The sequence below is a fragment of the Patagioenas fasciata genome, chromosome 6, assembly GCF_037038585.1.
Source record: "Patagioenas fasciata isolate bPatFas1 chromosome 6, bPatFas1.hap1, whole genome shotgun sequence".
NCBI lineage: Eukaryota > Metazoa > Chordata > Aves > Columbiformes > Columbidae > Patagioenas > Patagioenas fasciata.
In genome coordinates, this window is record NC_092525.1 from 32,349,999 (window position 1) to 32,364,225 (window position 14,227).

The 14,227-nt window shown below is 35.3% G+C and overlaps 1 protein-coding gene across 8 annotated transcripts in view; it reads left to right on the plus strand.

Annotated features, from left to right (window-relative positions):
• Positions 1 to 14,227, plus strand: part of HFM1 (helicase for meiosis 1) — a 40,571-nt gene that overhangs the window by 1,088 nt on the left and 25,256 nt on the right. For 5 of the 8 annotated variants that reach the window (XM_071810445.1, XM_065842296.2, XM_071810440.1 and 2 more), the window contains exons 2-14: positions 1,291 to 1,342; positions 1,870 to 1,968; positions 2,336 to 2,457; positions 3,893 to 4,214; positions 4,960 to 5,225; positions 6,734 to 6,781; positions 8,304 to 8,374; positions 9,941 to 10,073; positions 12,055 to 12,206; positions 12,561 to 12,638; positions 12,764 to 12,925; positions 13,363 to 13,563; positions 13,649 to 13,737. In XM_071810445.1, the coding sequence (XP_071666546.1) occupies positions 1,898 to 1,968; positions 2,336 to 2,457; positions 3,893 to 4,214; positions 4,960 to 5,225; positions 6,734 to 6,781; positions 8,304 to 8,374; positions 9,941 to 10,073; positions 12,055 to 12,206; positions 12,561 to 12,638; positions 12,764 to 12,925; positions 13,363 to 13,563; positions 13,649 to 13,737 (1,715 nt within the window). In that variant the 5' untranslated portion in view covers positions 1,291 to 1,342; positions 1,870 to 1,897. Of the gene's footprint in view, positions 1 to 1,290; positions 1,343 to 1,741; positions 1,969 to 2,335; positions 2,458 to 3,892; positions 4,215 to 4,959; positions 5,226 to 6,733; positions 6,782 to 8,303; positions 8,375 to 9,940; positions 10,074 to 12,054; positions 12,207 to 12,560; positions 12,639 to 12,763; positions 12,926 to 13,362; positions 13,564 to 13,648; positions 13,738 to 14,227 lie in introns of those variants that run through there. The other 3 variants (XM_065842300.2, XM_065842298.2, XM_071810444.1) reach the window with 3 other exon arrangements.

Consider the following 14,227-nt stretch of genomic DNA (forward strand, 5'->3'; position numbering starts at 1 on the left):
TTGTGCCAGGGGTTTCCAGTGTCTTAGAGTGACCACGACATCTGCTGTCATTTTTATTTACATTATCAAGCAATTGGAATTAATGGAGCCAGTCAAAGAATAAATGACATATAGAGAGTGGGGATCTGAAGGGCCTGGAACATTAAATATTGTGTATAACAAAGACTGCTCAAGGGTGGGAATCATAAATCCAAATTATTTAAATGGCAGTTGCATTATCATAGATTGTTGATTCCCACCTGAGGTATGAAAGCCATTTCATATTGGTGTGCAGTGTTCGAAACTTCTTGGAGCTGGTGGAGTGGTGGTTATTCAGCTGGGATAAGCATTTAATGCAGATAATTACTACTTGAATAGCAACAACTTGACGGTATTCCTGACAGATGCTTCTGCTGCCACTACTGATGCCCAAGCCTGAGAACTCCTGCTTTAGATTACTGACATTAAAAGCATGTGAAAGCATGGTGGCAAAATTAACCAGCTCTGTTAGATTTATTAGTGTGATTTCTAAATTCTAGATTTATTAGTGTGAAGGAAAAAGTGGCAATGGCATGGGGGGCATGAGGACAGAAATTGGCAGAGGCGGTGCTGCAGACTTTCTGTGAAAAGGAGTGCAAAAGGGGCATTGACAGATTTCTTGTTTGAAGTTCTAAAACCTGTCTTCCCTGTGTTCACAGGCAGTTTTGATTACATGTTCTGTATTCTGCCAGTATTGTGAAATGTTTTCTGTTTTAAATTTGAAACATTTCTCTGGAATATTTGAAGTTTTACAGCTTCTGGGGAATAAAAATATTTTTAAAATTTTTGATTCACAGATGACAGCATACAGTAATTAAGTAAACTTGAATCCTGTTTGCAAAGCACTCTAAAAGATTTTTTTCATGTGTTACTAATGAGATGCTGGAGTACAAAAGAAGTGTTGCCTTTGGCTTATCTCTGTAGGTAAAGAAGATAGCTTTGCTTTGTTATTTTATCACCAAATTTGGCCTTTCTTGAGTTTTATAAACTCTGAAGTTGATTTGGTATTTTACCATTTCTTTCAGTGAATCTAAGATTTTTGACTTGTAAAATCTTTTCTCTGGTATTTTTTTTAGTCAGCTCTTTGCTGTTTAAAATTGTCATTAAGCAAAATAAGAGCTGTGAAACTTCTCAACCAAAAAAAAAAAAAGAAAACATGTCTAATGTGTAGAGATGGTACTATATGGAAAATATTTAAATTAATGAGGGTGGTTTTAAAACTGATGTATATACTAAATAATTTAGAAATAATCTCTGGTCTTGATGTTTCAGAACAAGCCTGTTAACGACATTAAGAAGGTGGGCCCATACTCTAGTTGTCCAGGTGAGCAATTTCCATGTAGGTTAAAAAGCAAAACTGATTTGCTTGTAAATTAAAGTAATTGTTGGGGGCTTTTATATGATAGAATAATTTTATTTTGTAAAATTTGACGGAATCAGATCTTAAGACAGATTGTATTTTTCCATCAGAACAGAAACAATCTGAGAAAAAAATATATAGTCTGCAGTTATATAAAAGCAATCTTAGCATTATTCTTAGAAATTAAATAATTTAGCATAAAGATTATCTGGATCTTCAGTGTTGCCCACTTTTTTCCTCCTGACATGTCAGAGTAATGTAAAGGTTGTTTAAAGGGATTTTTTTGGTCATAAGTAATAAGAACCATATTTTCTCAGGAGAGGGATTCTCTTTTCTTTTTGAAGAAGAATTAAAGATGCGGGCAAGAGGTCTAAAAGAAATAAAAAGTAGAAATTAAGTATTGGCACTTACAGCTAATAAACTTTCTATTGCTCATACAGGTTAAATTTTGGTAATTCCAGTTTCACAGTTCCTTGTGCTGCCTTTTACAGATTAAGAGGCTTCACATTTGATCTAAAAATGTTCAACTCTGCAGACATGGTCTTTTCATTGGATAATTTATTTTATGAAAGACCAGATACAAGACAAAGGTAAATATTTATTGTTAAATATATATAATTGGTTTCCAGGATTTTCCACCCTCTGAATTCCACCTAGCAGAATTTTTTTTTGTAACTCACTTTTCTGTCTGTCTATAGAAATATGGGACTACAATTTCCCAGGTTCATAACCCATAGTTTGTAATGTTTCTCCAAGCATACTGAGTTTTGAATGATGCAGGTATACCTTAGGGCTCTAAGAAACAGGGGTTAGCAGAAATTTTGCCTCTTAAATTTTCTGTGTTTAAAAATCGCATGAATTAAATAATATTTTTAGCAGGAGAAACAGTAGGTTATTTAGATGTTGTGGAAGGTGCTTAAAGAATGCTTTTACCTTACATTTGTGTGTTAAAAATAGGTATCCGGAAAATAAAGAGCCCAAGATTTGCTGGCTTGCACCTGCTCCAGCTATTGCTGAAATTCCAGCTGCAGAGGAATTACAGAGGGAACTGGAAAAAAATGCAGCCAGCATTCATATGGGTAAAATAGAATAGAATCACAGGGTCATTTAGTCTGGAAAACACCTTTAAGATCATTAAGTCCAACTGTAGACCTAATACTGCGAAGTCCCACTAAATTGTAGTGTCTGACATTTATTTTGAATGGCTTAGTAAATAATTAGCTTGACAGATAATTCCTCCTCTCTCTTTTAATGCTGTGAAATATGAAATATTCTAGGTAAGCAAATATAGACAAAGAATACATTTTAGTTGAGAGTGATGGTCTCACATATGTTTGGGCTATTGGTGATCCTCCGGGCATACACAGGCTACAAGTTTACTTTGCAAAAGTGGGCAAAGTAAGAACTATGATCAGAATTTGAGCTACTCCACATTTTTCCATGAAGTACCATAACATGGTGGGAAGCAGCTGTAAGAGCATCATGCAGCACATTGGTTGCATGACCTGTCTCCCACCTAAGGAACAGAGAATTTATATGAACCTAACTTTCATCCCTTTTGGTGCTTTTTTCAAATTGCTGTTCAAGTAGCCAAATTGGAATCTGGCTGTTAATTGCTGGTAAGTGGAGTATTCCTTCCATCTAGACATTCAGGATCACCTTAAGAAAATTAATTCTAAAGAATTTGGTTACTTTTTCAACTAGATTTCTGAATTTCTTAGCTGCTGTGCTGATTTATGATATTCTCTATTTAGGCATTATATTGTTAAGACAGAAGGGGTTTTTATACTTTATCCAAGAGCAATTCAATGCTGAAACACTCATTCAAATAAGCTACCTTGTGTTTGTAGAATTAGAACTGTTGAGGTTATGTCACAAACAGGCCATTGTAATTTTAAGTTTCTAGATGGATAACACTGAAATGAATAGTCTGCAGAATAGACCTCTTTCGTAATCTTGTTACATTCAGTTGTTTATTTCTGCTTTTGCCTTCCTTTTGCTGACAGCAATGCTGGTATGGTCAGATAGATCAGGTCACCAATCCTTCTGAGAACTAACCCTGCAAAATGTGATAATTAACCAAGATCACTATGAAACCAGCCTGTCACTGACATCATTACGAATTTTGAGTGTTGAGATTGCAGGGTTGATCTCACAGCTGTTTGTAGTAGAAACTTCAAGCTTGGTCATCGTGTAATGTTTTTAAAAATACAGTCTTTATTGTGAGACAAGGTGAAGAGTTTCTATCTTACAAACTACTTTGTAGTTCTGAGGAATAGTTTTGCTCCATTGCTTTTATGTGGGAAGCATGGAAAGTGAGCCTATTTTTATAACCTTTTAATTGACAAGAAATGCATAGCATTCATCAGCATAAGTCATAAAATATACACTAAAGTTCTTGTAGTAAGTTAGAAGTATCACTTCATGTAATAGATGTGAACTTGGCTGATTCTATGTGGAAGATATTTAATAAAATGACTATGAATAGCAATATGAATATTTATTGTTTTGTAGGAGGGAGAAAGCACCAGAAGTTTATACAACAATGTAAGAGTAACACTGAGGAAGTAAATGATAAATCACCAGGCCCTGTTCATTTTGGAATAGCTTCTGAAAAAGAAGTGCTCCAATTAAGCACAGAAGAAAGAGAGAAGATTAGTTTTCCTCATGAAAGTCTGAAAATGGTTTCGTTGTTTCTCTCTTCTGACCAAGAAAAATCTAAAACAGAAACAGGGGTTTCTCATCAACCTGGTGCAATTTTTTCACAAAATAAACTATTAAGTAATTTTCCAGAAAACAGTGATGATGAGAGTGCCCATTCAACATTCAGAAAAAGGTACATGTCTAGTAAATTCTGATTGTTTATCAACTCTCAGAATCATATTATTTTGGATACATTTGTTAAAGTGCAGAGTTTTGGATCATTCAATTGAAGGTACTTTGCCAGCGCTCCAGACACAAATTCTTTTCAGTATAAGAGAAAAGATGTTTTCTTTCGGCAATATTTTAGTACTGTAATTAAATATGTCCTGAACTCAGCCTCTGAGAACAGTAAGGAATAATGTTGCTTTAATTTTAAATAAATTGTTAAATAAGAAAGGGGTTTCAAAATACTATTTTGAGTTCTTTATCCACATGGTAACGAGCAAGAAGGCCAAGATCACTTGCTTTTCAGAGCTGAGGTCAGCCAGCCAGGAGTACCTGGAGCAGTTCTCAACATGATTTCAGTGCAGCCTGGAAGGAGAGGTTTACAGATAGACTCCTCTTCTATGCCCAGCTCTTCTCATTCCTCAGAACTTGTATGGTTCTATTGTTTTTAATTATGCAGAGAATGACAGGCTGCTATTGGAAACCAGAGCCTATCTGGACAGGCAGTTTATTCTTTCAGGTTCTTTCTGGAATGAAAGTAAAGTTAAAATGTAGTCTTCAGGTAGAAAAGTGTCAGATGAAGTTGGATGCAAAGTTTTCTGATGATTGTGTCTTGCTAGTTCTGCTTCTAATACAAACACACATATATTTCAAGTATTAGAGAAACTGTGTAACATTTCAACAAATTAATGAAAATCTTCGATCTTTTGCAGCTTATTTAAAGCATCTCATTATACGTACAAAAATACAGAATTTAAAGATAGGTCTGTGGAGGTCAAAGAAATTGATACTTACTTAAATACAAGTGAAAACATGAAAGAAGTGAGAAAAGAAGATTTATGGAGAAATAATCATAATTCTACAGTAACTAAAGCGTCAGATTTTACTCTTCGTAGGGTAAATGATGGGGACATTGCATTTAAAAATGCAATTAAAATGGAATCATTTTCTAATGCTTCAGAGATTCTGGATATAACAGGTAATTATTGTTGCTCTCTTTCAAGAATAGTAGTCAACTGTCTGTCTTTGGTATATAATAATAATGTATATCCATGGTCTGAGGTAGAGTGAAGAACATTTTCCTGCTGACTCGAGGTAATACGTTGCAGTTCTATGAAACTTAATTGCATTGCTGTTTATGAGCTGTGTAAACAATTTATAGAGACATATTTTCAAAAGGGCCAAGTCATGTAAACCTTTTCAAAAGTTTCACTTTGGATCAGTTCCCTAAACAATTTGAAAAAGAGCAGCCTTGTCCCTTAATGTGATAGATAGTCTCATCTTCATTTGAAATCAGAAATTGAAAAGGGAATGTTTATTTGTGATGTGGCTCATACTTGCATCTCTGTAGAAATAGATTTTTAAATAGGAAAAATCTGGAAAATTGAGAAAAGTGCTAAAAATTTGATGAAATTATAAAATACTTGTTTTATAATTTTTGTTTGTTTGTTTGTTTTTTTGTTTTGTTTTTTAATACATGTGGCTTATTCCTAGGTTTTAAGCTTTTTGTGGCAGGGACTCATTGCACCTGTGGAATGTATAATATGTTGTGTACCTGGCTAACTGCTGCAGAAATGCAGAACAGAAAAATGGTTGTAGCAGAAAATTGTAGGGCAGAGCTGTGGCTTAGGATGAGATTTGGAGACTGCTCAGTAATGGAATTCCAATTGCCTTCTGAGCAACAGTGCCTAGATTTGTGGATGAGAGGAGAGCAGTGGACATTGTTGGGTTTTTTTTACTTCAGCAAGGCTTTTAATCAAATAATAGAATGGCTGAGAAACACTATCTTCCATGGCATGCTTATATCCAAGTTAGGATATCAGGAATGGATGGACAACTGCATGGGTAAAAACAGTGATTGGATAGTCAAGCTCAGAGGGTGGTGGTTAATGGGTCACACTCTGCCCACATGCCCACCACAGGTGGAGTGCTGCAGGGGTCTGCCCTGGAGGAGGGGGCTGCTAGAGATCTCATGAAATTCAGCAGGAATGAATGCAAAGTCCTGCCCTGGGGAAGGAGAAGAAGCCCTGGGGTTCCCCTGGGATGGACTGATGGGGGGCAGCTCTGCAGAAAAGTTCCTGGGGACTGGCAGACAGCTCACTGAATGGGAGTAATGAAGGCCTACAGCATCCTAGGCTTTGTTAACAGGAACAAAGCCAGAAAGTTGAGGGAAATTATCCATCTCCTCCTTCTTGGCACTTTTGAGACCACATCTACATACTGCACCAGGTTTTGAGCCTCTGATACACATAAGACATCCTTAAACTGGAGTGAGTTCAGCAAAGATGGTCCACGAAGATGGTCTTTTCAAATGATGAGCTTGTGACCTCCCTGTCCTATCCTGTCAGCTCCTTCTGTATCACCTGGACCTTCTTGTAGGCTTGCAGCTCCTAACAAAACACATAGCTTGGGATCAGGAAGATATTTTCATGTTTATTGGTTGAAAATAAACCTGGTTTTATAAATTTACTACTTTTATTTGTTTAGGAACTACAGGAAGAAAATTGGAAAATTTGAGGGCTGTTACAGAAATACGTATCCTTGTATTTGCTGTATCTGGTTTGATTATTTTTTACATTTACAAAATTATAGTGTTTAATTTTTAGCCATAAGAACTCATGCACTACACCATAATAGTTATGATTAGTAACACTATGCTGGGAATCAAATGATGAATAGGTATTTACCTTTTGGACTTCTAAAGCTAGAATGAAAATAAAACAACTTACAGATCATTCATTGTTAAGCAAATTTATTCTTATATCAAACATTCAGGTTTTATCCTCAAAACTGTTTATTTTTAAAATGTAAAATTTTTAGTTTGCATAATATGTGTTTCACACCGGATTTTATATGCAAAGACAAATATACACATATATCCCTATTCACTTTATATAAAGAAAAAGTGAGTTAGTATTTAGGCATGTTAAGAAAACTGAATCTTACTTTTTGTTGCAATTTATCAGGAGAAAATAAATTTCACATATCCCTTATAGATCTGTGTTTATGTTGTAGTGTTCCTACAATATATTTCCATTATTTAAGCAGATTTTACAATAATTTTCTTTTTTCTTGTCACTGCCTTGAACCCATAACATAATTAACCATCCATCTATATCTGTCAAACCTTTTATTTGCCTGTTTTAACACTTTTTTCCCCAATATTTTATTTTGAATAACCTGTCAGATGTTAGATTAAATAACAGGAAGAGGAAATGTCTAAATTTAGGTAACTAAAATTCATGTGGATAGCTTTCAGGAGTGTCATAATTTCCAAAAGGAATAAGAACTCAGTTGTTCTGAGGCCTCAGTTCATTGTTCCTCTTCCTGTTGGTGTTGTGTCTGACCGCGTGTGCACCCTGATCACATGGTTACCATCACTCTGCTTGAGTGGCTTCAATGCAAGTCCAGACAAGGGTCAACTTGCTCATTTGGATATATAATGTAACAATATTCTACTATTACTCAGATTTTAGATTAGAATGTAGTTGTCTGAAGAATACACAATATTGGCAATGGAAAATATCTTTATTGTCAGCACTAAGAGATTGTAGGTGAATTTCTTTGCTACTGTTAATGACTAAATATGCAATATTGTGCTAATGTGTGTTGTATTACAAGTATAAAGTGACTTGTATAAAGTGACTGTTGACACTTTAGATATGCTGACAGCAGTGCTCTGCTTGCTCTTCTGTTTGGTTTGCAGTGTAGAATAAAGGTTTTGTCCTTTGCAGTTTCACGTTCCATAATTTTATGTCATTCCATGGAGCCTGTGCCAAGGAGGCGGTTCTTGATTATTGGTAATAATACTGGGACCTCTTGAACAGGTAGTGGGTTTTTTGGTGAAGTAGAAGATACAGCATACCAAAAGTCTAAATAAAGCTACTGAATAGTTTAATAGGTTACTTTTTGATAATTTTTTTACAAGCCTGTGTCAGTGTAAGATTGCGTATGTTTTAAGCTTGCATATAAATTACAAGAAAGAGATGCATTTACAGTTCTAAAATAAATTTTATAATTTTCACTTGATTGTTTTCATTTCCTTAATGCTGTCAAGCAACCCAATTTAGAAGTATTTTTAAGGAGTTCCCGTATTTTAACTATGCACAGTCTAAAGCTTTGGATGATGTAAGTATGAAACGTTAGTTGCAGCTGCAAGGAGTACTTTGTAGATAAATTTAAATGGTACTTTGATATTCAGAACTGAAAAGGGTTTAGAAAGCTGTAGTATATCTAGATCCTCTTCCTGGAATAGTTGAGTGGAGTTGTACTTAGCTGGGAGAAGAGACCAGAACTTATTTTAAAAATGTTTTCTCAGTTTTAAATATGTTTGTGCGAAGATGTGAATTGCATGCATATTTATGGCTACAGATTAGTAATACTTTTTAGTGATTTTCACAGGGAGATTAAAAAAAGCAGAACTTTGGAGAAGGTTGTCCTTTTGGAGAAGTGGTGTTTGTCTGTGCCCTTTTTATCAGCTATGCTCTTTCTTTAAACCTCAAAACTTATTTTGAAAGCAACCAATTCAAGAAAGATTTTATTATAGATATTTCAGAGAGGAGATACAGGTTCCATAAGAGTCTTCAACACAGCATTTGAGATTTTTATTCAACTCTAGGGGAAATGGCGGTGTCATTCACAAACACTTCTAAGCATGTTTTTAAAGCTACTTTGGATGTTGCGGATGTTCTTTTTTAAATTTCTTAGCCACTAAGTAAAGTGTTATTAAGAGGGAAAATCAGGGAAAATTTTGTATTCATACAGCATTCATATTTCATTGATTTTTGTGAGCATTGGAAAACTGGGAATGGTAGATGAAGAACACAGGTAATTCCAGCAACTATTCAGCAGGTACTGCCAGTGTCAATCATTGCAACAGTTCATTATAAATCAAGTACTAGGTGATTCCCATTCGTCCTTGTGAACTCCTAACAGTCATAGAATAGTTTTAGAACATGAACAGAAAGAACATGAGAATGAGGATAGTATACTCCATCGGGAGTTGGGAGGGAAAGAGGGAAGTGAAGCTGCGTGGACTGTGCTGCATGAAGGGAGTATGGGTGAGTGACACTGCGGAGGAGGAAGGAGGAGGGCAGAGTCAACCTGGTCAGAGAAACGTGAGGGAACCCAAGATGGGCATAGCTGGCTTCTGAGATAGAGGAGGAGGGAGTGTCGGGGAAGGGAAGGAGGAAGGAAGCATGGTCATGCAAAACCTACTTTTGTCATTATTGAAAGATTAACATTCTGTTAAAATGATACATATTCAACAATGTTGGAATTTTGAATGCAGATTGAATTACAGAAGGAAAACAAAATGCACTTTGAATTTCAGCCTTTCATGTTTGTGATGAGCCTGTGTTTGATTGCAGTTGGACATGATTCTGTATTAATGTCATCTAAGGCTAGATACTGGGGTTTTTGTTTGTCAAAAAATGATGAACTTCATTACACAATAACCTTAGATGAATAGTGTCTCATTTACATTTCTGTGGCAATGGAAATTTCTGTGGAAATGTTATTTCTTTTGCTGTGACTGAAATTTCATCTCTAATACAAAATCTTTTAGAGGACTACATATATTAGTGTAATAATAATTTCCTTGTGTCATTTTCCCCTAGACAGTCCTTTTGGAATGTATGAACTATGTACAGTGTGTTGCTGTGTTGTTTTTACTACTTTGGAATTCTTTCCTAGCTTCTTTATACAGACAGGAATTTTGTGATTTGTGCTCCAACTGGCTCTGGAAAAACTGTAATGTTTGAGCTAGCTATTACCAGATTACTCATGGAAGCCCCACTGCCTTGGATGAATATTAAAGTTGTTTACAGTAAGTATTATGCAGCTTTAAATGTTTTGGTGACAGCAGTAGAAAATGTCATTCTGTAAATGTGGAACTCTGGAGCAATTGCTTTAATAATATTGAAATTAAATATGTGAAGAAATTGTGACCTACCTCATTTTTTAAGAAGTCGTTTCTTTTAGGGTTTGTTTATTTGTGATACTGTTTTAGCTATTATTAGTATTTAACAGCACTGTGTAATTGTAGTGTTCAGCATTGCCTATACAAATAAAAATTAAAAAAATATCAAAGTGTTTGTCCTCTAAGAACACAAAATGTACATGGAAAGGGAAGGGGAAGCAAAGAAAACTCAAACAAAATCTCAGTGGCAGAGCCAGAAATAATTCACTATCTCTTGTATGCCTTTCTGTTGCTCTGAGGATCAAATTTTCCAATATTCACTTACCTGGCATGTTCGTGTGCTAACTGTTGCTTTCTGTCTACGAGTTCAGAGGCAAAAGAGCTATAATTTAAATGAGTTTAATGGATCTTCATAGGAACCAATGGGAATACTTGAAGATGGTCGCAGCTATTACACTTTTTTTTTCTTTCCCTCCTGGAGAATTGAGTTCATATCATGTAAATCAGATTAAATTGGTGGCTTCATCCAAGTTTTAATTAATTCATACAGTGATATATTTGTCAGTCTTGCTATTAATGGTTAATCTTTATAGTTACACAAGTTTCAGCCTATTTGTTTTCTTTTTATTCCAGTGTGTACTAATCCTTACAATAACGCTAGTGTTGGTTTAGAGTTTACTGTGTAACGTAAACAGATCTTGGTTATGAACAGGCATATCAGCAGATTGAAGTGGAGCATTTCAGTATGCTGTAGTGTTTTTGATTGCCATGGTAGAATTGATGCAATTTGTCTGATTGGAACTTTCAGTAAGGAAGCAGTTACCTACCAGTGGAATTCGATCTGCTGACCTTTACAGGTTCGACAACGATGGAGAAGGAGACATCAGTTTTCCAAATGCTGGAAGAGAGGTGTTAATCAGCTTTAAGACACACTTAGGAATGATGACTGAAGCTCCAGGAGCAATCACTAGCTTCTTGCATTCCTGCATAGTGAAATATTCTTTCTTTTGCAATTTTGTGAATTACTTGCTGGCAAGTCAATCAGTTTTCTGGAGCTAGTGATTCCACTGGCATTATAGACCACTGATAGATGTAGACGATTTTACAAGTCTTTCTGAAACAGAGGTGCTGTTTTCAGATCACGTCTAGACCACTTTTTGTTTCACTTAAATCACTGCATTTCCCACATAGATTACCCATCCAATAGAGACTTCCATGTGTTGCTAGTATCAGTCCTTGTAGAGAATTACTTCTGATTTCTAGAAATCAACCTCCATCTGCAAAAGTATAGTATGCATCCTCCGGATATTCATGAGGACCATCATCAGAACTGCTACCTGCTGTGTTAGCTGCTCAATATGATCATGATTAAACTTAATTGTAAATTTGGTTTAGATCGATTTTGGGTTCTTCTGGTATTCTCTCTCTTGCTTGTGGATGGTTTCTCATTTTTAACCCCTTTTCTCTCTGAATACAGAGTACTCAAATCATTCTCAACTGGAAAAAGGTTGGTGTTTGTAATATCTTCCATTGGAAAAGGTGTGATTCCTGTGGTTTCTTCTGTCTGTGAGAAAAAAATTGACAGCTGAATGATTGTTTCCATGTGGGACTGAGGGAAAAATCAGGATTAAGAGAGGGCATAAATAACCTTAATTGAAGGTTCCTGTTTGTGATAGGGAAAAACTGGAGCCCAAAGCTGAGCATTGATCCATGCACATGGAATAGGATAATAACACCAATTACAAATTTTGTTTCTGGGAGCCAAGATGAAAATTAGGGAAATTAAATTAAAGAAAGCATCTTAAACATTTATGCAATTAGCATCTTTAGCAATACAGTTGAAGATTTGGGTTTCCTGATATAACTGATTATTTTGTGTTATTTTTAGTGGCACCAATAAAAGCTCTATGCAGTCAGCGTTTCGACGATTGGAAAGAAAAATTTGGACCATTAGGACTCAGCTGCAAGGAGCTGACAGGAGATACAGTGATGGATGATTTATTTGAAATACATCACGCTGATATTATTATTACTACACCTGTAGGTTTCAGTCCCAGTTCTTACAAAACCTAGAATAAGCAGACATTAGTAGTCTACTAATTTTGTGCTACTAGGACTGCTCCTTTTTTGTGGTAATAAGTAGTAATTTTATGATCATTAGGCTTTCCTGCATACTGCTGTGCATACTGTTAGTTCATATAAACAACAGTTAGTAATATAATAATGTGCTAGATGAAACATAAATGGCATTAGCTTGAATTATTTTAACTGATTTTATTTAAAGAGTTATTAAAGTTTAGGCATGACTGCCCCTACTGTATTCTGGCATGTGTTGGCCTTTGAAACATCTTTCACTTTCTGTTGTTTTGTTGCGTTGTTTTTTTTTTCTCCTAGGAAAAATGGGATAGCATGACTAGAAGGTGGAGGGACAACTCTATAGTCCAGCTTGTACGACTATTTCTCATTGATGAAGTAAGAAAATTAATGTTTTATATGCACTGGCTTTGTTCTTGAAGATAAAACTTAGAAAATATAACATTCATTTAATACATATAGCTTGGAGAAATATTTAGCAACTGTTTAAAAATTCCTAATAGGTACATGTTATAAAGGATGAAGGCCGTGGTGCAACATTAGAGGTTGTAGTTAGTCGGATGAAGACTGTTCAGTCTTCTCTTTGGCGTCTTTTAGAGAATCACGACACCGTTCCTCCCTTGAGATTTGTAGCTGTTTCTGCAACAATCCCGAACGCTGAAGATGTAAGATTTACGTTTTAACTCTATTTTAATTAATGTAGTTGTATTTTATAAAATTTACTTGGAGTTATAAATGCAAATTGATAACAAAGTTGTCATTTTGAAGCTGTCAACCTAAGCCAGCTGCCAGGTTGATGTTCATGTAGCAAATTATCTACAACCATATGAAAGTATTGGCCAAGTATGGACATGCTTCAGTTTTAGATTGCTGTTTGTGATTTTTGTCTCAGTACAAATCAGAACAGACTTGAAATTTCAGTCTGAATTACATTGGTCCTGTAGAAAGCAGAACTTCACATGTGATTTTAATGATAAAAGCAATGTCAGATGTGTTAATAGTTTACATGGGATAAAAGCTAAGTTAATTATTGTGTGATGCAGTTAGAGAGTGATTAAAAGCATTAATTTATCATTTCCGTTCTATTTCTTCTTTTTTAAAGATTGCAGAATGGCTTTCAGATAGTAAGACGCCTGCTGTATGTCTGAAAATAGATGAGGATCAACGACCAGTGAAGCTACGCAAAATTGTTCTTGGTTTTCCTTGCAGTGACAGTCAGACAGAATTCAAATTTGATTTAACTCTTAACTACAAGATAGCAAATATTATACAAACATACTCGGAACAAAAACCAGCACTTGTGGTACAGCAGCTTTTTTTTTTTCTCACATTCAAAATGATTTATTTCTTGAAAGTGTTATTGCAAAAAAATATTTTCTTATTTATAGTTTTGTGCCACAAGAAAAGGAGTACAGCAGGCTGCTTCTGTTCTTGCAAAAGATGCTAAGTTTCTACTGAGTATAGAACAGAAACAAAGGTATTTTTATGTTTGAGTTGTTAATAAGTGTTTGTGTATTTTAGTAAACCTGCAACATCTGTGAAGAAAGCTGTCAAGGTAATACAATTTCTAGCAGAGGAGTTTCTGCAACAAAATCATTATCACAGTTGACATTCTTTTTGATAAAATGGCACCCTTCTTGGGAAGTTCTATTTGCTTCTCAGATTTTTAGGGTACTTTTCGTAACAATTAAGTTGTTTCTAAAAGCTGCTTTCTAAACATACAAATATTAATACCTATGGACCTGTAAGGCCGTATAGTGTAAAGACTAAGCATATGAACGGTTCAATTGGATGTGGTCTTACTGGTGTTTTAGGTTAAGGCAGAAGTCTTTGCATTATGAGATACCTTTAATAAATGTAGCCCTGACCCATCTTAATTATTTACTTCTGGTTTGCTTAGTCGTGGCAGCTGCAGAAGCTGCTTCCTGATTGGGATCTCTAACATGGTCGTCTTTGCTTTACGTGAA